Source organism: Toxorhynchites rutilus, unplaced genomic scaffold (assembly GCF_029784135.1).
Source record: "Toxorhynchites rutilus septentrionalis strain SRP unplaced genomic scaffold, ASM2978413v1 HiC_scaffold_185, whole genome shotgun sequence".
NCBI lineage: Eukaryota > Metazoa > Arthropoda > Insecta > Diptera > Culicidae > Toxorhynchites > Toxorhynchites rutilus.
The window spans coordinates 1-25,000 of NW_026599746.1; the positions used below are offsets into that span (position 1 = coordinate 1).

The window sequence follows — 25,000 nt, forward strand, 5'->3', positions numbered from 1 at the left end:
TAGATCTAAGTCTTTGCTCGACATATTGAGTCCAGCGTCGGTCCTCAGCTTTTTGGTAGGAAAGCGCTGACTGAATGGGACTGGGACAGTTACAAAATATGAAAATAAAAATATTTACGGTTTGTTTTCGGATGTTTTACAAAATGTGACTACTTTCCAGTCGAATTTCTAACTATTTCCTATTAATACAATAAGTATCTTTGGAAGCTGGGACGGACACTGATATTGTGAATACGCTCTTGATGCGGGGTCAACGGAAAGCACAGCAAGAAAAAATCGGGGCTCAACGTGTTAAGGAGCGCGTTAAAAATGCGCGCAACGCTTACATCAGTTGCTTACGGGAATGAATATTCTCCTGGCAACCAATGCTATCAAACAATATAATGGATGGATATATTTAGATTGATTTTTGAATTGGTCTTATGTACATTTGTCGATCAAAGGTTTGAACAACTTGATTTGCTCACTATCGCGACCAGTGCAGTAGATTTGCAATATTGATGCATACAACCAAAAGTCAAATGTTTCGGAAATTGCAGCAAATAAAGCAATTTGTAACTCTAATGATGGTCTGCAAAGAGTTTTGGAGATAATGAAAGAACTTATGCTTGAAATTGAACCGGAGTACAACAATTTCTGCGGAAATTGGATAAGGAACGAATCGAACGTGCAGAGGTGCGTATGTCAGAAGCAGCTAGAGAAGCCCGCATGTCCAATTCGGCAACTAAACAGTGACAGGAAGATCACCTTTTGAACGTTGAAGGACAGTTTTATGGTCCAGGGATTACAAACTGAAGATACGATGTAAAATAAACGAAATAAATGTATCCCAAGTTTTAAACACGTTTTTCTCGAAACCATGTTTTGCAAACTGGAGTTCTGCCTACGGAACGGTCCATTCGATTTTGATGAAATTGTTTTTCCCAGATCCACTAAATTTACTGTCATCGTACGTAGGATTTTTTCGACGTTTTGAGAAATGAAATTTTGGTGAATGTTTTTGTCTAGATTTTTGAGACGAAAACGCATTTTTTACAAAAAATGTCGCAATTTTGTTAAAAATCCATATTTTGAAAAAAAAAATTCTACGTATAACAGGAAACAAACGATCACGATCACGTAAAAAAATTGGTTGAAATCGATCCACTACAAAAACTTGTAGAGCTCTCACCAGTTTACAAGGTTTAGGCTGCAAGGTTTCAACAAACCGGTTGCAGCTATTCAAGGGACAGTCCAATTGACACCAAATTATTTTTGTCTGTTAAATAATAAATCTATCTTCTATCTACATATAAAAAAATGGATTTCTGTGTGTGCCATACAAATGAAACACAAATTTCTGCATTACTCGAGAATTAATCAAGCAAATGGAGCCAAATTTGTCATGCGAATGTTTTAGGGGCCATACAAATGAAACTCAAATTGCAGTGGGCACACAAACACAAACATCTGCATAACTCGAGAACTATTCAAGCACAATTTGGGATGTGAGGATATGATGGTATGACACCTCTCCCTCCTCTGGAATGGAGAGGAGATCCCAAAAAAATTTTACACATATTTCAATCAAAAATATTCCAACCAAACATGACAATTGAAAATTTTCGGAAAACTCTCAAGTAAAAAGGGAAAATTCGGAAAATTAAATTCCCATATGTTCTACAATTACATAGTGACAAGTGGTGTTAGTCCATTTGATATTTGCGCTAGCGAAATTAATCTTTGTTCGAAACTGGGAATGGATTTCTATGTGATGAAACGCACTTCTATATCTTCTTATATCTATACCAAAAAAAGGATCGCCGGATGTGTTGATAAGAGCAGAACTCGAGGCAGGAATTGTCCGATTTAGGGCTGTCTTCATTCTATCATATTTTCTGTAAAAAAAATTAACGGAGCAACATGTTATTTGCAAGTGGTTGAAAAACTTGAACGAGAATTGTGTCTGAAAATAATCTGATGTTATAATGATGAGTTTTGTTAGAAATACTAGGAATTTTATAGTAGAGGTGAATTCAACGGGGTCGATTAGAAGATCAATCAATGAACAGTTCTGCGATTGGACCCATGAACTTGCTCACAATAAGAAAACGTGAATGTTTGAAGGTATTGATAACAATAAAACAAATTTTGGGAGGGACGAAGTTTGCCGGGTCAGCTAGTTCCTTATAACACTGTGATATCAGATAAATCATAGTAATTTATTTTCTCGTTAAAAATAGCGCGAAAATCTCAAAATTTTATTATGTTCATAGTGTATTACTTCCTTAAAGCTTTTCGCATAGTTTGCCAAATACACGACCCGGACCGATAAGGATATAGATTCACGTTTATCCTTTTTACTCTTAGAAAACACTTTCCAACTTCATTTCATAATGAGGTATAAAATTATCACTCATTTATACAACAGCACCAGTGGCTATGTGGATAGCATGGTCGTGTGAAACAGCCTTGCATTCCAGTTGACCCTGGTTGGATCCCCGTTGACATCGTTTGGACTTTTCGGGTGCAATCCCAAAAGAAATGAAAAAAGAAAAAAGAAAGAGATGTCTGATCCCATACATACAAACATTTCAATACTTTTGAAACAGATGCTTCTATTTGCTAGGGAAACACCATGCCCAAATCCCATGCGGATACAAAAGTACCCGCAGCTTCTAATAATTATTTCATAAAGCTGATTTATTCAGTATGTTTTAGAGCTATAGTGTCAATAAGTAACAAACATCACTCATAGATATTTCATCCTTCAAATTGAGTGATTATCCTACCACTTCGTTCAACCAGCGAAGAGGTGTTAACGCTCAAAATTTTGTACATGTTTTCAAAACTTTGAACTTACACCCCAGTACAGATATGACATATGTAGTCCTACGTCAACACTTTGGTTCTGAAGCGCTGTAAAAAATATTTGTTGGCGAAAGCTATTGGTGTAATTTTGATTACTAGCGTTAAAGAAACCCCAATGTTCATGTTTTTTTCCTACATCACCATATGTGTTCTTTCATCAAACTAATACTGTAGTAAAGTCTACTAGGTTATGTTACGTGATGCACTTTTGCTATGAACCGAATTTATTGTCCAATAGAGCTATACAAAATTGAATGAAGTTGATGGTAAGTGGTTGCTAATAAACTAAGTTATCATTTGATGCCATAACATTACCATATGGTTGCTTCCCAAAGCCATGGAAAATTATCAAAGTTGTTGTTCGATTTTTCGAACACTCGGTACGATATGGGTCAAAACACTTTTCTCACATCTTGACTTAATGATTTGTTTTATTTTTATATCACGCCCTTAATAGACCAGTTGTGAAATTTGAACAGTTCTTCCCAAAGACTAAAATGCTTGAAATTCCAATGATTAACAGCTAAATGTTTTTTTCAGGCTGGTTTTTCAATAACGCGAGACGATCAAAATGTCACTACAAGCAATAATTGTCGCGTTCCAACGTGTTCATCAAATTTCGACTCACGCTGGTTCACGCATATTGTCAATCTCTTAAGTCAAAAAAAATATTTAAGATTTTTTAAACAGCGATGTTTGTTAAAAAAAACAGCTAGTTTTAATTCAATTGGAAGTCATTTTAACAATTTTTCGAATGTTCAAAAACCGCTACGTAACAATCTGGATAATACATTCTTTTTCATTTTTATTGGTTGTCATATAATTTCGTTCAGCCGGCAGAGATATTAACGATCAAAATCTTATTTCTCCAATGTAACGCACGCGTTTTTGAAAACATTGAACTTACGCCCCAGTATAGAAATGACAGACGTAGTTGTACGTCGAAAAATATCACCAGCAAGGAACTGTTTTAGATAGAGCACACACGCGCCCAGCTACCAACAGCATAAAAAAAAATAGAAAAGCATCTTCAAATACACCCTAACCAACCACTAAAATGACCCAACACCATTCTTTAATTCCAACATCTAATAAAAATCACGAAAATCCGTTTTTCTTGACCTTCCAAAGTATATAACATGCTAAGGCCTCGACCAGACCTAGACCTTGTTCTTGAGAAAGTATTTCAGTTGTATAGGAGAGTGTTGCTGAACCTCTGAAAGCCTCGTATTGCCGTCGATCTCAGCATTGAAAGTATCAGCTAAAATTCAGAACTCGGCAACGATCACATCATGACTACTTCACTATATTGCAGGCCCATCACCAAAATATTGTGAATTCTGGTTGAAGAGATAGATGGACTTTTAGGATAGGTCAAAAATTTATTTCAAAATCAATCATTACGAATTCATCATTAACCCACTACTGCCCAGGTGTAGGTTATGTTTACTTTGCAACTTTTGCGGGAAACTCGAACTTTGTAAGCTTCAAAACACAACAAAACAACAAAAATGACACTGACACAAAAAACACTCTTAAACTGTCATGTGGTATCATTTAAAATGCGCTTAACACTTTAGTTTCATCAAAAACAGTTTTCCAAAAACGGGCATTTTTGCGTATTAAATTTCATACGCTGAGCACCAATGGGTTGAGAAAAACCATACTTAACCGTCTTCACGATGTTTTTGTGATAGCAGTTCTGAAACCTAACAAATGTACACAGTTATCTAGCAAATGTACACTCTCCTAAGCCAAACGTCAACTCACAGAATATTCCGCCATTTTTCAGCGTGTCAATTAACGTTAGCTTTGGCAAAATATTGGCCAAAACAGTTTAGCCTTGATTTTTTTGAACTTCCTGAAACACATATTACAAAGCTTCTGCATCTTTAAATTGACGAAACAACCGTTTTACTTATTAAATGTTATTGCACAAAAAACTCATAAAAAAAAAGAGCAACTTTAAATTTTTAACGGATCAAAACTATTTTTCCATGCGCTTCTTGTTTTAACAGGCAGAAAAAGTCCAGAAAATCTGAAACGCGACTAGTCAATAGGGGGGTCGATTTTGGATCAGTTTTCTGTCAAACTCGGACCAACTGCTGGTTGGTTAATTCTAAAGAGTTGCCAATAATATTTGAGAATACACTTCTACATAATGTACTCATGGTAAATACTTTCAAACTAGTTTTCATGACAAAGCATTACAGAAAAATAAAATTTGTTGGAAACACTACATCAACCAAATGAAACTGTTCATGAATATATGATACGAAAACATATGTTACGGACGTGAATAGTACTCAAAAACTTTATCTCATTTGGAAACTTGACATATCGAGTGGTTCGGCATCCCTGCTCTTAGAAAAATTTTCGGTAGAAAACTATAAAATTCCTTTGGTAATGCAAGCATTAGTAGAATGTACGAATTTTATGTACATATCGCCAACTATCCCACATCCCTACCAGAGGTTAGTATGTTTTTCTCGATAGAATAAGTCAATTTGAATGTTGTCATATCTGAAGACTGGTGAAAAAAGCGCGTATTAACCATTTTTATTGTTGCCATAAGGCAATAGGGAGGTAAGCGTTTTGCTATAATTCTAATACTTGCATTTTCGCCGGAAAAATGTAGCCGATATTGGACATACGAATCATGGTTCTACCTCACACATATGTTTATAAGTACGGTAGAAAATGACTGTAGATTGGTAGCATTAACCAAAAAATTCATTATATTCTCTAATTATTTCTCTCAGTGTGTTGTTCACGCTTGGTCCAGTAACAAGCCATTTATTTTGCAAGTCAGCGACTGACAGGAATATTTTATAACGGGACAATAAGACGAATATATGATTATCGAAAAAATCACTATGCTCGAACGTTTGAAGGAAAATGTATGAGATCTCCATTATTCAATATTCGGAAAGGTTGATTTATGCATCGTGTACATTTTCACTCTTCATGAGTCGAACACGAATCAGTTCCACTCAATATAACCAATGCACGTTTAAATCTTAAATCTCAAAAACTAGTTGAAATAGGTTTAATCTACAAGGACACAAACATTAATCGAAATGTCTCCACGATTTGAATAGTTACGATACATCCTAGGCTACAGAATTAAACTGCCTCGATCTAAACATAGATAATCTCAATGATAAGCAACGTAACGGATTACACAACATATCACAACCGACAATGAAATCCCAAGAAGAATAAAACACGAGGCACATACGTTCAGTATGCGCTAATTTTGAACAATTCGATACGTTCTGTTAGCAAGCCAGCACGTCGTCAACAGAAGATAAAATGTTACGATCTTACCACACTTCAGCCAAATCATATTTTTCATCACTCGAGTTTTTTTCATGTGTTGCGTCTCCCCCAATGTCTCTCGATTTCACAACCGAATGTTCGCCCTAGAGAACAAACATCTGTACAGCTGTTACGATTACAGCAATATGTAGCGTAAAAATAGATCAGCTCCGCAAAGCCGATCCCAGGTCGAAATCACTGAGAAAATGCGGACATCGCAACGTCAGTGGAACGATCGCAAAAACGGAAATCGATTCTGTTTTACATAAATCGATTTTCAAGAGGAAGAACCCGTGTATCAAAACTGGTGATTCGGATGACCTTGACCCATTATTTTTAAATAAAAATGTATTTTTGGATTACCCATACGGTAGCAAGGACCTGGTTAACCGAATGATATGCTCACCTAGGTCAGCATCATCAGGTAAACAATACATTCGACACACCTCTTCCTCGCTACGAAGCGATCATCATAGAAATCAATTGTGCTCGTGACGTGCGAAGCACGATAAGTTTAAAGCGACAAAATAGTTGATTATCTTTAGATACACATTTCATAACACATCAGAGCACTTGAAGCTTGCTAAAACGTGTCTTCGCAACGAATTGAAAGTTTAAAAATAAAACTCTCAACTAACTGTTGCTTTCTTGTTTTCGTTTCTTCCCTCTACAACAGTGCAACAGCAACATGGCGCTATAGTTCAGCAGACGTCGACACCGGCCATCACATCGGCCCCACAGACGCCGTCTGGCCAGCTGTACCAGCAGCATGCACCAAGCTATCTGGTACAGTCGCCGGGCATCCCGGCTGACGCGTCGCCACCGGTGTTTGAGCAAATCTTCAAAAACTCCCGCTTTGCCCAGGGTGGCAATGCGTTGTTTGAGGGCAAGCTCAAGGGAAACCCCAAGCCAGAAGTTTCGTGGACTCGAAAAGGCGCACCACTTGTCGATTCCGCGAAACACAGGCTTAGCTACAACCCAGCCACCGGTGTTGTCTCGCTGCTGATCAACCAGATCGGACCGGGCGATGAGGGTGAATACACGTGCAAAGCTAGGAACGCTGTTGGAGAAGCCATCTGCTCTGTTTTCATTCAGCCAGAAGGAATGCCCGCACCGCAGTTCCAGCAGGTCAAGCGTGAGCAGCAGCAGCATCAGATTATCCAACAGAAGCAAACCACTAGCCAGCAACAGTTCAGCAATGGTTATCTTCACATTGAGGAAGAATTTAGGGTCGATACCTTCGAGTATCGATTGCTGCGGGAAGTTTCTTTCCGAGAATCGATTACCCGTCGGTACGCTGGGGAAACCGATGCTCAGCTTATCACCACTATTGATCGTGCGCTTGGTCCACCAGCACCACCCCAGATCAGCCAGAAACCAAGAAACTCTAAACTAGTCGAAGGAGCCGATGCTGTATTCAGTACCAGAGTTAGCGCCAATCCAAAGCCAAGGCTAAGTTGGTTCAAGGATGGTCAACGCATCATCCCATCGGCAGACAAGTACGAAATCAGCTACTCAAATCAACAGGCCACGTTGCGCATCAAGCGCGTTAATGCCAAGGACTCTGGTCACTATACTCTTCTGGCAGAAAATCCACAGGGATGCCAGGTTTCATCCGCAATCCTGGCTATCGAAGCAGCACACGAACAGGTTGCCGTTAATAGTTCTAGCCATGAAATTATTGAAACTGCGGAAACAACAAAAGCTCTGGTTCCCGTGTTTGTGACATTGATTCAAGATCAGGAAACTACCGAAGGGAAGATGGCTCGCTTCGACTGCCGTGTCACCGGTCGTCCATATCCGGAAGTAGCCTGGTACATCAACGGTAAGCTAGTTACCGATGATGCTACCCATAAGATTCTCGTCAACGAAGCAGGTAATCATTCGCTGATGATCACTAGCACCAACCGCTACGATCACGGTATTGTGACCTGCGTTGCACGTAACAAGACCGGGGAGATTGCTGCCCAAGCCAAACTAGTCGTGTGCGAACGCGAACAGGTCGTTGCGCCAAAGTTCATCGAACGCTTTACCACTGTCAACGTGAAGGAGGGTGAGCCCGTTCGACTGTTTGCACGTGCCATCGGTACGCCAATTCCGCGTATTTCCTGGCAGAAGGACGGCGTCACTCTGATGCCCGGACCGGACGTGCAAATCCTGTGGGACGATAATGGCTCCACCACCGTTGACATCCCACGAGCAAAGACGTCGGATGCTGCCTGGTATCAGTGCACCGCGCAGAACGTTGCCGGTACTACTGCTACCCGAGCTCGTCTCTTCGTCGAAACTCCGAAGGGACCAGCTCCGGAACAGCGTCGTCTCAATCTACCACGGCCGACAAAAGTCATCCAACCGGAGTGAGTATTGCACGCAGTCATTGAATCGTATTAGGAATTTACACTCGAACAATTCCTCCACAGACCTGCTCCGGAACCAGAAGTCATCTTTCTACGTCACGTCGAGCGTGCCGCTCCACATGTGGCACCGAAAGAGGAGGATCGTATTTATCCACCGCCTAAGTTTGTCGTCCCTCTTAGTGACGTCGCTCAAATCGAGGGCGGTAAGGTACACTTTGGGGCCCGCATTGAACCCGTCTCCGATCCGACGATGCGCGTCCAGTGGTTCCTGAATGGAAACTTGATTCAAGCAAGTAAGTATAGCATAACAAAACTCCTCGAAGGGGAAGCTAATCGATCGTTTTGTTGAAGGTTCCCGTGCCAATACCACGCTCCAGTTTGGATACGTCGCACTGGACCTGCTGAGCATCGTTTTGGAAGACAGCGGCGAATACACATGCCGCGTGTCTAGCTCGACCGGTGTTGCCGAATCGCATGCGATGTTAAGTGTGCAGCCAAGACCTCCGATCGAACAGCAGTCTCAACATCCAACTAGCCTGGACCAGATTCAACATCTCGAGGACTACTCCAAGTACGTCCGCACTGAGAGTATTGAGGAAGTCATCAACCAGAAGCCAGCTTTCACTCGCCCATTGCAAGACTTGGGCCAGTTGGAAGAAGGAAGAAACGCTCATTTTGAGGCTCAGATTACTCCTGTCAGCGATCCAACAATGAGAGTAGAGTGGTACAAAGATGGTCGCCCGATCACGGCAAGCTCTAGGATTACCGCCATCTTCAACTTCGGCTACGTCTCCCTGAATATCATGCACCTACGAGCTGAAGATGCTGGTACCTACACAGTGCGTGCTGTCAATCGCATAGGCGAAGCGATCAGTACTTCTCAGATTTCGGTTATTAGCAAGGCTGCTGTCACCGGAGATTTGGGTATTGCCGAGCAGCAAAACTACATCCAAAAGGTCGAGCAACTCGAGCAGTACCAGAAATATCAGAACATGAAATTCTACGAGGAAACTCCAGAAAGTACCCAGCGCCCTGAATTCAAGGCACCCATCTCCGATCAAATGAACATTCGCGAAGGAGGCTTCGCTCACTTTGAGGGTCGTCTAGAACCCGTCAGTGATCCAACGCTTCGCGTTGAATGGCTGAAGGATGGTCACCCGATCGAAGCCAGCTCTCGTATTACAACTTTCTGCAACTTTGGATACGTCGCTCTTACCATCAAACAAGTTACAATTCACGATGTGGGTCATTACACTTGCCGCGCGTACAATTCTCTTGGCGAGGCTCATGTCACTGCCAGGCTGACCGTCGTCACCCGTCAGGACATCATCGTCGACTCACAGACTAGCCACATGGGCATGGAGAAGATTCAATATTTGGAAGATTCTTCAAAATACACTCGTACTACCCAGGAAGAACAGCAGGTCATCACCACAGCTCCACGATTCTTGGGTCCATTGAAGGCTACCAACAAAATCGTAGAGGGACAGCGTGCTCACTTCGAGGCGCGCCTGGAACCACAGTCGGACTTGACAATGCGTGTCGAATGGTACCACAATGGACGCCCGGTGATGACCGCCAATCGTATTCAGACCTATCACGATTTCGGATACGTCGCCATGGATATCTTGGATGTGCGCGGTGAAGATTCGGGTACCTACACGCTGGTCGCTACCAACAGTGCTGGACAAGCCCAACTCGATGCCCAGATGATTGTCGAGAGTAAGTATGCTGCACTCCCTTCAAGGTCGAACGACTAAATGACGATTCTTTTATTCCTGTCTACTTGTTGTGTGTAAAGTTGAGTAACGGATCATTGAAAATTTGTAGTCATCTTGTTAGAAACAGTTTTCGCGTTGTTAGATAAAACAGTTTTGTGAATATAGTATCAAATCAGCAGTGTTGTTGAGAACCACTTTGAACGTACTTCTAGAATTAGGGCACATCATAAATATCTGTACGTATGTTTATCCTTACAGCTCGTGCAGCCATCGATACAACTAGCATGCACCACATTGTCGAACAAACGCAACAGCAGCGTGAAACTCAATTCGTCGAACCTCAATACCAGATCGAAGAACTGTGCAAATCCAAACCCATCTTCATTCAGCCGCTTTCGGATCCGCAACCCGTTGGTGAAGGCCGCAACATTCATCTGGAGTGCAAGCTCGAACCACTGGGCGACCCAACAATGCGCGTTGAGTGGTTCCTGAATGGTCGCGAGATTACAGTTGGCTCTCGTTTCAAGACCTACTACGATTTCGGCTTTGTAGCGCTCGATATCCTGCACTGCACCGCCCTCGATTCCGGCGAATACACCGTTCGTGCTACCAATCAACTGGGAAGTTCCCATACTTCGGCTTGCGTGCGAGTCATCACCCGTTCGGACATCATCACCGATTCACAGAGTGAGATGTCCCATGAACAGTTGCAGTATCTTGAGGATGCTTCTCGGATGCGACGTGACGTTCTCGAGGACATCACAGTCATGTCTCCGCCACAGTTTGTGCGTCCCTTACACAACATTGAGACCTATGAGGGAACCAATATCCACTTGGAATGCCGTTTGCAACCGGTTGGGGATCCATCCATGCGTGTCGATTGGTTTGTCAATGGACACCCCGTCAAGATTGGTCATCGTTTCCGTCCAGCGTATGAATTTGATTATGTTGCTCTGGATCTGCTCGGTGTCTACGCTAGCGATTCTGGTGTCTATACCTGTCAAGCTCGTAACTCGCTGGGTGAGGCTGTAACATCGTGCTCCGTTCGTATCGTTGCCAAAAAGGATCTGATCCTGGAAACTCAATATCCAGCAGGTCTGGAAAAGTTGCAATATCTGGAGGATATCTCACGTTACCGCAAAACCGAGTTCGTGGATGAAATCGTCAACGTTAAGCCTCGCTTCGTGACTCGTCCGAAGAACATCGATCGTGCCCAAGAAGGAGGACACGCTCACTTCGAGTGCAAACTAGAACCGGTAACTGATTCCAACTTAAAGGTTGAGTGGTACAAAAACGGACACCCTATTACCGTTGGTCATCGCTTCCGTCCGATTCATGACTTCGGTTATGTTGCATTGGATATTATTGATTTGATTGCTGAAGACTCTGGAACCTATATGTGCCGTGCGGTCAACCTGGTAGGCGTAGATGAAGTTGCCGTTCAGTTGGTTTGCCGTGGTTCACAGCAAATTTTGACCTGTACTCAGAACGAAATGGGTCTGGAGCAAATTCAGTATCTGGAAGAGAAATCAAGACACCAACGTGCAGACTACGGCGATGATATGCCATCACAGGCTCCTACCTTTACTACCTCTCTGAAACACATCGAAATCAAGGAAGGACAACGCGCTCACTTCGAGTGTCGTCTGATCCCCGTGTCCGACTCAACTCTACGCGTTGAATGGTACCATAACGACGCCCCAGTTAAGGCTGGATCGCGCTTCACCGAAACGAACAACTTCGGTTTTGTTGCGCTGGATATTATGGGATGTTTGGCCGAAGACTCCGGTACCTATACTTGCCGTGCTGTGAACGCATTGGGCGAGGCTGTTACTTCGGCGACTTGCGTCGTTCACACCCGCAAGAGCATCTACTCAGAAACACAGCACGAACATGCTTTGACAAGTTTGCGCTACCTCGAGGACAATTCTCGCTATCAACGCGAGACCGAAGTTGACGAGATCATCACTCAGGCACCGGTATTCACGCTCCCTGTCAAAGATGTGAAAGTTGCCGAAAATCAAGCCGTACACTTCGAAGCTCGCTTGGTTCCAGTCGGTGATCCGAAAATGCGCGTTGAATGGTTGAGGAATGGAGTCCCAATCGAGGCATCGAATCGTACCACCACTATGCATGACTTCGGTTACGTCGCACTGAACATGAAATACGTTAACCCGGAAGATTCGGGCACATACACTTGCCGCGCTACCAACGATCTAGGACAAGCCGTCACTTCAGCGAAACTGATGGTCCAATCCAAGGCCGCTCTTGATCTGGAAACTCAAAACGAAAGCGCTCTTGAAAAGATTCATCAGCTTGAAGACACCGTCCGCTATTCCCGCAGGGAAGAAGAAGAGTTGGTTATCACCCAGAAGCCTAAGTTCGTCACCAAGCTGCACGGACCAACTAACCTGGTCGAGCAGCAGAGCGCCCATTACGAGTGTCGTATAGAACCATACCCGGATCCAAACCTGAAAGTAGAATGGTTCCACAACGGTCAACCATTGACTACCGGTCACCGCTTCAGAACAACTTATGATTTTGGCTTCGCCGCTTTGGACGTTCTCACCGTCTACGCAGAAGACTCCGGAGAGTACACTTGCAAAGCTACCAACCTACTTGGCTCGGAATCATCTTCAATTTCGCTAAGCGTCCAGACTAGGTCTGGAATTGTTCGTGACACTCAGCATGAAGGAGCTCTGGAGAAGATTCAGTACCTTGAGTGTGATTCACGTTACGGACGCAAAGCTGAGGAAGACCACTTTGTTGCCGAAAAGCCACAATTCGGTAGACCACTGAAGAATACCAACGTCGCGGAAGGTTTGCCAGTACATTTGGAAGCCACTCTCACTCCGGTTAACGACCCAACAATGAAGGTTGAGTGGTACTGCAATGGTCGCCCAATTCAACAGGGACACCGTTTCAAGACCACGTACGACTTCGGTTTCGTCGCTCTCGATATTCTGTACGCACACGCTGAGGACACAGGTACCTACATGTGTAAGGCGAAGAATGCGGTTGGGGAGGCTGTCACGACATGCGCTGTAAAAGTCACAGGTAAGCTAGGCAAAATCTGGATTTTAATAAGAGACTTCTTACATTAATTTCTCATTGCAGCAAATGCTGGATTATATTTGGAGACACTAGATGAACAGCGTTTGCAGAAAATCAAGGAACTAGAGAGCTATCAGAAACCGCAAACCCCGGAGGTGGAACCTGCCAAGCAGAAGCCGGTGTTCCTGACACCACTGACCAGCTTGGAGAACCTTAAGGAAGGCGACTACGCACATTTGGAATGCCGTGTCGAACCGATCAATGACCCGAACTTGAAGATTGAGTGGTTCATCAACGGAAAAGCAATCCGGGCTGGTCATCGTTTCCGCACGACGCACGACTTCGGTTACGTCGCAATGGACATTCTGTATGTATACGGTGAGGACAGTGGTACGTACATGTGCAAAGCCACCAACCTGGTGGGAGAAGCTGTCAGCACGTGTAACATTCGCGTGGTCAACAAGCGTAGCATTATTTTCGACTCACAACACCCCGATGGTTTGGAGAAAATCCAGAAGTTGGAAGCACAATCCCGTCAATCGCGTCAAGAAATCCAAGAACCGGTGGTGTCGCCACCTCATTTCGTTACCGAGTTACGTGGTACAACCGAAATCAACGAGGGACAAACCGCTCACTTTGAAGCACAGGTTGAACCAATCCACGACCCGAATCTTCGCATCGAGTTCTACCACAATGGCAAACCCCTGCCATCGGCCGCACGGTTCCATATAACGTTCGACTTCGGTTATGTTGCTCTTGACATTCAACATGTCGTTCCTGAAGATGCTGGCGAGTACAGTGTTAAGGCCATCAACGCTAAAGGTCAATGCAAGTCGTCGATCAACATGCAAGTTACCGCCAAGGGCTCGATTATTTTGGATACCCAGCATCCGGAAGGTTTGGACAAAATTAGACAACTCGAAGGAGCTGCACCGTTCAAGCGTCCGGAGATTCAAGATGCCGTCACCAAGCAACGTCCAGTCTTCACTCAACCACTGCAAAACATTGATTTCATTGCTGAAGGCCAAACCGCTCACTTCGAGTGTCGCTTAATTCCAGTCGGAGATCCAAACCTCAAAGTTGAATGGTACAGAAACGAGAAACCGCTTGAGGATAGTTCTCGCATTACAAAACAACACGATTTCGGATTTGTTTCGATGGATCTTTCTCATGTCCGAGAAGAAGATGAGGGTGTCTACATGTGTCGCGCAATCAATCCTCTCGGTGAAGCCGTTACTACCGCCTCCATGCGGATTCGCACCAAGGCTAGCATTCAGATGGAGTCTCAACATCCGGAGGGAATGAAGAAGATCATTCAGCTTGAGCAGCCACATGCTCCACGACCAGAAGAACAAGAAGCTGGATTCGAGAAGCCAATCTTCACCCAACTGCTGACGGGACCGTCTGAGTTATGGGAAGGTCAGCATGCTCACTTCGAAGCTCGAGTTGTCCCTGTTGGTGATGCCAGCATGAAGTACGAATGGTATGTGAATGGTGTAGAGCTCAAGCTAGGATCACGCTTCCGAACCACCAACGACTTTGGATTCGTCACATTGGATATTAACTCCGTTGTCACCGAAGACTCTGGCTTGTACATGTGCAAGGCTATCAACAAAGCTGGCGAAGCTGTATCGTCGACTACGATGAAGGTCAAATCGAAATCATCCATCGCAGGAGAACCATTGCTTCCTGAGGCATGGGAGAAGATTCAGCTCAAGGAAGCAGCGATGAACCGTGTACCGGATATGTTTGTCGACACAACTCCCCAGCAGGCCCCGGTGTTCACCACCCATCTGGAAAGCTTCGATAAACTGCAGGAAGGTCAACACGTTTACATGGAAGCTCAAGTCGAACCACGCGCTGATCCTAATCTTAGGATTGAATGGTTCAAGAATGGTTTGGCTATTACTACGGGAGCTAGAATCCGCAGCACTTTCGATTTTGGTCTTGTCACTCTCTCAATCAATGGACTGCGCGCTGACGACTCGGCCATCTATACCTGCAAGGCTACCAATAACTACGGTGAAGCCGTTTCAACTGCTACTTTGAAGATTGAAGGTAGTCACTGGCTGTTGGGAGACACATTGCATCCAGCATCCGTCCAGAAGATTAGCGATCTGGAGGCTCCTCGCGCCGCTCACAAGGATACTCCAGAACCACAGTACAAATCACCAGTGTTTATCACCCATCTGAACAATGTGGAGTGCAAAGAAAACGATAACGTCCACTTCCAGTGCAATGTAGAACCCTCTAAGGATCCAACCATGCAAATCGAATGGTTTGTCAACGGAAAGCCACTTCCCACTGGGGCTCGGTTCAAGACCACTTATGATTTCGGATATGTTTCCTTGGATATCTCTGGGGTATATGCCGAAGATTCAGGAATTTACACATGCAAGGCAACCAACAACAAGGGTTCCGCTTCGACATCTGGTTCGCTGAGATGCACCAGTACCACTACAATGTATTTGGATACTCAGCATCCACAAGGCAAGACTGGTTTGGAAGCTGTTCAGGATACTGAAGCCGCTTTGGCCAACCGCTATAAACGCCAAGAATCGAAACCGGAAACTCCTTACCCGAAACCAAAATGGACCGTCGAGTTGCAATCCGAGTTCCACCTCAACGAATCTGAATCTCTCCATCTGGAGGGAACGGTGGAACCGAAGGATGATCCTAACCTCAAGATCGAGTGGTATTTCAACGGGAAGGTTCTGGAGCATGGATCACGGTTCAAGATGACCAGCGACTTTGGGTTCGTCACATTGGATCTGATTGAAGTGTACGAGCGTGATCAGGGCATCTATACTTGCAAGGCTTACAATCTATCCGGGGAAGCATTCACTTCATCCACCATCTACTGTACCACAAAGGAAAGCCTAATTGAACGCACTCAGCATCCAAAGGGTACCGAAGGTTTGGAAAAGATTCAAGATTTGGAAGAGTCCCTGCGCAGACAAGAAGCTGGAAAGGCCGATGCGGATGCCGGACACGCTCCAAGATTTACCACGGAGTTCGTTGCCATCAAAAATATTGGTGAGGGTGAGATTGCTCACTTCGATGCTACTTTGATCCCAACTGGAGATCAAACCATGGTCATTGAATGGCTCTACAACGGCAAACAGCTTGATGCAAGCCACAGAGTTCGTACCGTGTATGCGTTCGGAATGGTTGTGCTGGAGATTTTGGGCACTAAGATTGAAGACTCTGGAACTTATAGCTGCAAGGCGACCAACAAATGGGGTAGCGCTGAAATTAGTGTCGAGCTTGAATGTGTTGACAAATCAGCCGGACAGAAACCACGCTTCACCACCCAGATTCAGAACTTGGAGGGACTGAAGGATGGACAGTCTGCTCACTTCGAATGTACACTGGTTCCAGTTAATGATCCAGAGCTTACGGTCGAATGGTTCCACAATGGCAAGCCTCTGCGTCACTCGAACCGAATTAAGCCGGTCTCCGATTTCGGATATGTCCTGTTGGATATCGCATACGTTCAGAACCACGATTCGGGTGAATACGTCTGTCGCGCATCGAATAAATATGGCGAAGACACAACCCGCGCTACTCTGCGATGCACTGGCAAGGGAGGAGTATACTTGGAATCACTTCAACCTGATTCGCTGGCTAGAATTCGCGAGCTCGAGAGCCATGCTGGAATGAAACCCACTGCTGCCGGATCCCCAGTTGGAGAAGCACCCCGTTTCACCACTCAGATCTCCGACGTCACCAAGTTGGTGGAGGGACAAAGCGCGCATTTCGAAGCTAGACTCACACCGGTCACCGATCCGGATCTGGTTGTCGAGTGGTACTGGAACGGACAGAAATTACCCCATGGACATCGTTACCGAACCTTCCACGACTTCGGCATTGTTATTTTGGACATTTTGTATTGTTACGAGGAGAATTCCGGTGAATTTGAGTGCCGTGCGACGAACAAGTACGGATCGGACAGTACCAAGGCTACTCTGAAGTGTGTTTCGAAGGCTAACCTCATTCTGGATTCGCAACTGCCACGTGGAATGGAAGGTGGATTGGAGAAGATTCAGACTCTGGAGGATTCTCTGATTCGTACTCGCGATGAGCGTGAACGTGTCGAAGGTGGTCGTGCACCGGTCTTCACCGTACCTCTATCGAACATCGACAGTCTGCGTGAAGGAGAGAGCGCCCACTTTGAAGGAAAACTTACACCAACCGACGATCCGAAACTCAAGGTTGAGTGGTTCTGGAATGGTAAACCACTCAAGGCTGGATCTCGATTCCGCACGTTCTGTGACTTCGGATTCGTCATTCTGGAAATTTCTCCTGTTTATCCCGAAGATTCTGGCGAGTATTCGTGTCGCGCTACCAACGATTACGGTGAAGCTGTCACTTCTTCCACGATGAAGGTACAGGGTAAGCGTAGCATTATTCTTGAATCACAGTTGCCTAAGGGAATGGAAGGAACCATCGATAGAATCGCAGAACTCGAGGGTCTGGGCATGCGTAGCGGGGGATTATCAATGGACGATGATTCTGGAAAACCACCAGAGTTTGTTACCACCCCATCTGATATGACTCTTACCGAGAATTCGTTGGCTCACTTCGAGTGTCGTCTGACACCGATCAATGATCCGAGCATGCGGGTTGAGTGGTATCACAATGGCAAAGCTTTGTGGGCTGGATCTCGCATCAAGACTATCAACGACTTTGGTTTTGTCATTCTGGAGATCGCTGGATGCTACCAGCGGGACTCGGGATTGTACACTTGCAAGGCTACCAACCGTCATGGTGAAGCTACTGTGTCGTGTAAATTAACCGTTCGTGGTCGCCAGGGTATCATCATGGAACCTCAGCTACCATCGAATTTCCGCACTGGCACGGAGAGCATTCAAAAGCTGGAAGAACAGCTGCACAAACGGGAGGAGATGATGACCGAAGAGGACGAAGGTCGTCCACCGAAGTTTATCGTTGAAATCAAGGATAACAACGATGTGGCCGAAGGCGGACCCGTACATTTCGATTGCCGCGTCGAACCCGTTGGTGATTCGTCGATGAGGATTGAATGGTTCCATAACGGTAAACCATTCGCTACCGGATCCCGTGTGCATATGCTCAACGATTTCGGATTCATTGCCATGGATATGGATTACGTGTACGTGCGTGACTCTGGCGTGTACGAGTGCCGCGCTACCAACCGATGGGGCACAGCCTCTACTACCGCTAAGGTAACGGTGGTTTCACGCGGAGGAATTATTTTGGACTCACAGCTGCCTGAAGGTATGACCGCCTCCAAGCTGAAGGAACTCGAGCGCGGAAAAGTGACCTTGGCTACCCAAGAGGAACGCACCTTCGGACCACCGAAGTTCGTTACCCAAATTCAGTCGCTCACCATCGATGAAGGTGAAACAGTACGCTTTGAGTGTCGCGTTGAACCAAAAGAAGATCCCAAACTGCGCGTTGAGTGGTTCCGTAATGGCAAGCCACTGCCAAGTGGCCACCGTTATAGAACAATCTACGACATGGGCTTCGTTTCGTTGGATATCCTGTCGGTTTACGTCGAGGATGGTGGTGATTACGTTTGCCGTGCTATAAACGAACATGGCGAGGATTCAACAAAGGCTCACGTAAGCTGCAAGAAGCTACCGTCGATTGTTCTGCAGAACCAGATTCCAAAGGGTATGCAGAAGTCGGAAACGCTCATGCAGATGGAAGCTACCATCAAGAAGTACACAGAGGAGATCTTCCTAACCGAGGATGATCTGTTCGACCCAGACCGCAAGCAACCACCACGTTTCGTTACCCAGATCAAGGACCAGACCAAGCTGACCGAGATGCAGGCTACCAAATTCGAGTGCCAGTTGGCCCCGGTTGGTGATCCGAACATGAAGGTCGAGTGGTTCTACAATGGCAAACCGTTGCCATACAGTAAGTGGATTTTTTTGGGCAAGAAGTCTCGATAACGATATTAATGTATGAGCATTTTGCAGAGAATCGCTTCACACCTATCTACGACTTTGGATACGTTGCGATGAACTTCGGATGGATCTATCCTGAGGACAGTGGCGAGTATTTGTGCCGAGCAACCAATCTGTACGGCATGGATGAAACCCGCGCCATCATCAAGACCACTGGCAAGCCTGGAATTATCTATGACTCGCAGTTACCGAAGGGCATGAAGAGTATCCAAAAGATTCGCGAGATGGAGGCCTTGTGGAACTTGAAGTATGCTACTTGATTATGAAAAAAAATTGAGCTGGGATTTAATTATGTTTCGAAATAGTATTCCAGAGGTTATTGACGAGACTCAGAAGCCGAAGAAGGAACCAACATTCGTAAGCCGTCCGGAGTCGATCGAAGTTGAAGAGGGAGAATGGGCACGCTTCTGCTGCCGTGTAACCGGTCATCCAAGACCAAGAGTCATGTGGCTCATCAACGGACACACTGTTGTCAATGTAAGAGATCATAGTAGCAATGATTCAGAACTCGCCAAATAAATTATTTCGTGTCCATTGTAGGGTCAACGATACAAGCTTACATACGACGGAATGTACCACTTCGATATCCCGAAGACACGCCAGTACGACACCGGCAAGGTCGAAGTCATCGCTCGCAGCTCGGTTGGGGAGGCTATCGCCAGTTGTGAACTGAAGATCACACCACGTCACGACGACTACCGTGGAGTGTTGAAGAACTCTCCAAGACGTAAGTACTTGATCCGAAAACACGTCTACATCTAGGCCTAGGAAAAGATGAAACTATTCTTCTTTCTCACTCACACCACTGCAAAACTAAGAAACGATATCAGACAATATCGCAAACAGAAATCAATTCTATTTGACGCTTTACTACGGGAGTGATCGCTCCTTTCTACGCAATATACTCAGGGTTTTATTCTTACACACTAACACAACACGCTTCACTTTTGAGAGTACAACTAAACAAACTTACAAAACTTGAGTCGAATAAGTATCAAATCACATCAGAAACTATCCCACCCACCGGGGAAGACACCAACGCACAATCACTTCACTATATTGTATCCCAACGACCCGAAAACTCCCAAAATCCTCTTCCCATTCTGATTGGAGATATCCCGGGGGTTGTGGACTCCTCTTCGATGGCAATGATGGACCCTACCCGAGATGGACAGCGTGGACTTCAACTCAGCATCGAAGACTAAGTATAGGCTGGAAGTATTGAATAGCTGTTCTGTAAATCCGTGACCAGCTGTGATAACGATCAACTGTGAACCTACGTTTTTTATTTATTTCTTAAACTGTAGCTTCTAGTGCTTGTTGTAAATAATATCTCTTAACTTCTATAGGCAGCATGATTTAACTAGCAATCGCACCGGGTGAGTATTGGAGAAGGTGAATGCGATTGCTAGGCTTGTTACAAAACGATCTTTTTATCTATCCATGTTTACGTGTTCTCACTTTCGAGCCTCTATAAATAATCAGCTGACTTCAATCTGTACGAAGCATGCCTTTTTTTCAGGAAATTTAGCGCATATTGCCGGAAAAGTATCTGTAGTCTTTAATTCTAACCAAAATTTATGGATACCGCCTCAGTGGCACCCAAAAGACCGCTTTTATTCACTCTCGTACTTTTTGTGTTCCATGCGCACCGTTCAGCTTGGTACGATTACGATCTAGTCGCCTACCAGAAGGGTCGTGTCGATAACGAGCTGGAGATCACACTGCAGGAGGAGTCCAAGAAAAAGAAGAAGGGTATCAAGGCTCAACATCTGAAGCCGAAGGAAAAGAGGGACAGCGACACGGAATGGCAGAAGACTGTCAAGAAGAAGAAGAACGAAGAGTACTACAACAAGTTGGCCCAGGTTGAGAACGAACAGCTGGTCAAGGAACAGCGGCTCCGCGAGGAGAAGCACCAGTTTGCTATTCCTGGCGAGAAAATTGTCGGTCAATCGATGGCCAAGGGCATGGCATCCGCTTATGAAGAAACACTGTAAGTGGTGATGAATCAAAAATCTATCACATCCATCATATTGCATTTACTTTCAGCGATGAAACTATGGAGACCGAGGAGGGTACCACCGTGGAGAGGAAGAAGAAGATCCCAGATCCGTCAGAAACATCGGTTCAGGGTAAAGAGATCCACGTGTCACAGCAGAAGCAGGTTCAGAAGGAAGTTCATGACGATAAGGAAATCATCCGGAAAATTACGGCCACGGAAACGACAGAGGTCGAGCACAAGGGAACCACCCAAGAACGCATAGTCGAGGGTCCATTCAAACCAGCCACTCCGCCCGTGTTCACCAAGAAGATTCAACCGTGCCGTGTGTTCGAGAATGAACAAGCTCGGTTCGAGGTTGAATTCGACGGAGATCCACTCCCCACAGTCAAGTGGTTCCGTGAGAACTTCCAGATCAACAACTCTTCGGATTTCCAAATTCACACCTTCGGAACTAAGTCAGTGCTGATCATCCGTCAGGTATTCATCGAGGACTCGGCCGTTTTCGCTATTATCGCGGAGAATCGTGGAGGAACTGCCAAGTGCAGTGCCAACCTAGTCGTTGAACAACGACGCCAGCAGGGTCGCGGTGGTGTTATTCCGCCAAGCTTCGTTAACACCATTTCGGACACCAAAGTTACCGCCGGTCAACTTGCCCGTTTCGATGCTAAAATATCCGGAACTAAACCACTCGATGTATATTGGTTGAAGAACGGCCAGAAGATCCTGCCTAATATCAAGTACAAAATTCTGGAAGAGGACAACAATTACACACTGTTGATAATCGAGGCATACTTCGAGGACAGCGGAAAGTACGAATGTGTTGCCATCAACAGTGCCGGAGAGGCTCGCTGTGACGCTACGTGCAATGTGGACACTCCGCACACTCCGATCATTGAGAAACCTGCCACTCCTGGCACCGAGCGTCCCCCGACCCTAGTCGAGCCACTGAAGGACAGAACCGTCCCCGAGGGTCAATCGGTGGAGTTCCGCACCCGCGTCACTGGCAAACCAAGTCCCAACGCCCAGTGGTTCAAGGGGGACAAACAGATCAAACCGTCCAAGTACTTCCAGATGACCAAAGACCGAGACTGCTTCACACTGATCGTTACGGAAGCCTTCCCCGAGGACGAGGGCGAGTATCTGTGTATCGTATCGAATGCCGGCGGCGAGGTACACACCACCGCTAGCCTGAAGGTCGTAACACCGGGTATGCAGGATACCGCACCGAAGCTGACCGAAATGAAGGATTGCGTAGTGGACGAGGGTGCACCGGCACAGTTCAAAACTCAAATCGTCGGCAAACCGAACAAGGTCACAGTACAGTGGCTGCGCGAGGGTTTGCTGATTCCCGAGTCGCCCGATTTTCAGGTGAGTACTGTGTTTTTCATTGATCTTTTGAAGTTACACGGATCACAGTGATCTTCATAATCACAAAATATAACAGAATAAAATCCAATTGTTCGTCAACTATGAACATATTTGATTCAGATTTTATTTGAACTGGATCTAAATTATTCTCAAATTATCCTAAATTTATTTAAAGTGATAATTGCTGGAAAAATCAAATCGTGGCTTCCCAAATATATATGTTTCCCTGTTTTCATTGCGAGCTCTAATTTACCAAGTCTGAGCCCTAAAAATTGCAAATATTGTATTTGCATCGAAATATTGATGTCGAAAAAGTTCTAAAAATTCGGAGAGTGGTTTTCATGATACAGAACACAATTAGGTGAATTGATCCTTCGAGCCAAATAAAGTACAATTAAAGTTGGTAGAAGATCATATTCACGATGTTCCTTTTCCAGGGCTAGGAATGAATGATTTTTTAAGTAATTAGAATATCGGTAAATATGGAATATAACATGATTCCTCTTACATACTTTCATAGTTTGAGGTAATTCTAGGCTTCTTTTCGCAAGTTTTTCCAGCTGCCGGAATAAAGTATTTTCCACGTGAACGAAGGATTGTACAGTCGCAAATGAAAATTTAAATTTCAATAAGTATTACTGGGTTACCTATTACTTAAGAATAGTAATAAATCTCATTCCCGAATGATATATGTGAGGAAAAAGGGACAGAATAATATGTAAGTTTCCCCGTATTTTCAATTCAGAAGTGCTCTTTTAAAGGGTGATTCGAATCAGAATTTGGTCATACAAGAAAGCGTTTAAATTGAAAACAAAATCAAATTATTTTTCTGTTGAAGCTCAGTTAGCAGAAAGTACAGAAAAAGTATGCAGCTGTGTTTTCGGTTGGCCGAATCCGAATTGCTGGGACTTTCGTTCAACTTCTGCCACCAAATTCTTTACAACCACCTCATCCAGTCACTGTCACGCCACAGAACGCCAGTTTTTCTTAAACTACCTCGCGCTTCCAACAGTGTTGGAGTCTTTTTCAAGTTCAACTTGACAATGCCCCAATAGTTTTCGACTGGGCGAAGCTCTGACATGTTGGATGGGTTCTCATCCTCGGGGACCACCTGCACATCATTAGTGACATACCATTCCATGACCATGTTCCGTAATGGCAATTCCATATTCTTGAAAATGTCAGCCACCTTTCCGATTTTCCGGTTTCCGGTTATTCCTGCCCAGCAAGCTGCATTCTGCACGTCTGCATTGACGTAAGCTCCATCACCACGGGCTTGGTCATCTTGTTTTATTCATCGTCGCCATTTGAAGTCACTAACTTCTTATATGTTGACAGTTCGGATCGTTTTTAGTTCGATGTGTGGCTGTAGATGACACTACCAGCTAGTTTGCAAAATCTCAGACAGAGAGGTTGAGGTTCCGCTTGAAAGCGCTGGCAGATTTTCAAATTACCCTAGATCCTGGCCGTCGCAAACGCCCCCCGAATAATTTTATTACAATTCACCAACCCGATGTGCGAGTAGTTTCTATTTTCATGAAGCACGAATTTTTTGACGTAGGATTACGTCTTTCGGCAAACATATTGGGGTACAAATTGAAAATCGAGAATCGAGCACATCGCGAAAATTGGCCAATTTCAAACGCTTATTGCTCAGTCATTTCATGATGGATTGAAGAAATTTTTGCGTCAATCGATTTCGGCACTCCATAACAATTTTTTATATTGAATAAAATAATATATATCGTTAAACTAACTATCAAACAATTGAAAAATCTCAACCCCTATCTTAACGGAAATACCCACTTCTGATTGGTTGAAATTGACGACACATGCGGCGGTTCCCTAACAGAGACATCAAAAACAAGCTGCCTGATGGAAATAGGCATTGCAAGTCGAGGTCATTTTTCGGGGTCATTTTTATATTGCAAGTAAGAAGAGTATAACGAATAATTCTAGCAAATAAAATTTAAATTTGGAACTTTAATGTTGGTTGCTTCGTGAAACTCCATATCAATGTCCGACCGTGTATTGTGAAAAATTTCAGCACAAGGGTAGGTGTAAAATTGTATACGATAGCCGTTGTGTTAACCCTTTCCCGTACAACATAGAGTCTCACTACATATAGTACATATAGTATTAGGTATTGTTAGTCCAATTAAAATTCGCATTGGGTTGAATAAACAATCAGAAAGTAAAAATTATAAAAGAAAATTACCTTTCCCATTTCAAATATATTTTCCCTATATTAAAGTAACATGTTTTTACTGATAAGAAAAAATGATAATTGTGTTCGGTATTGATAATTATCTTATATTACATTGGTGATTTTTTTTCTCTATTTCATCAATACATATCACAAGAGGCATC

The 25,000-nt window shown here is 44.5% G+C and overlaps 1 protein-coding gene across 1 annotated transcript; it reads left to right on the forward strand.

Moving 5' to 3' along the window:
• Positions 1-6,847: 6,847 nt before the first annotated feature.
• On the forward strand, positions 6,848-22,696 carry LOC129781713 (titin-like; the record flags this gene model as incomplete). Its single annotated transcript, XM_055789283.1, has 10 exons — positions 6,848-8,528; positions 8,592-8,821; positions 8,880-10,250; positions 10,508-13,306; positions 13,367-19,210; positions 19,273-19,507; positions 19,566-19,737; positions 19,801-19,987; positions 20,920-21,253; positions 21,310-22,696. Coding segments are annotated over 10 exons (14,225 nt in total), but the record flags the coding sequence as incomplete, so codon positions are not given.
• Positions 22,697-25,000: the final 2,304 nt, after the last annotated feature.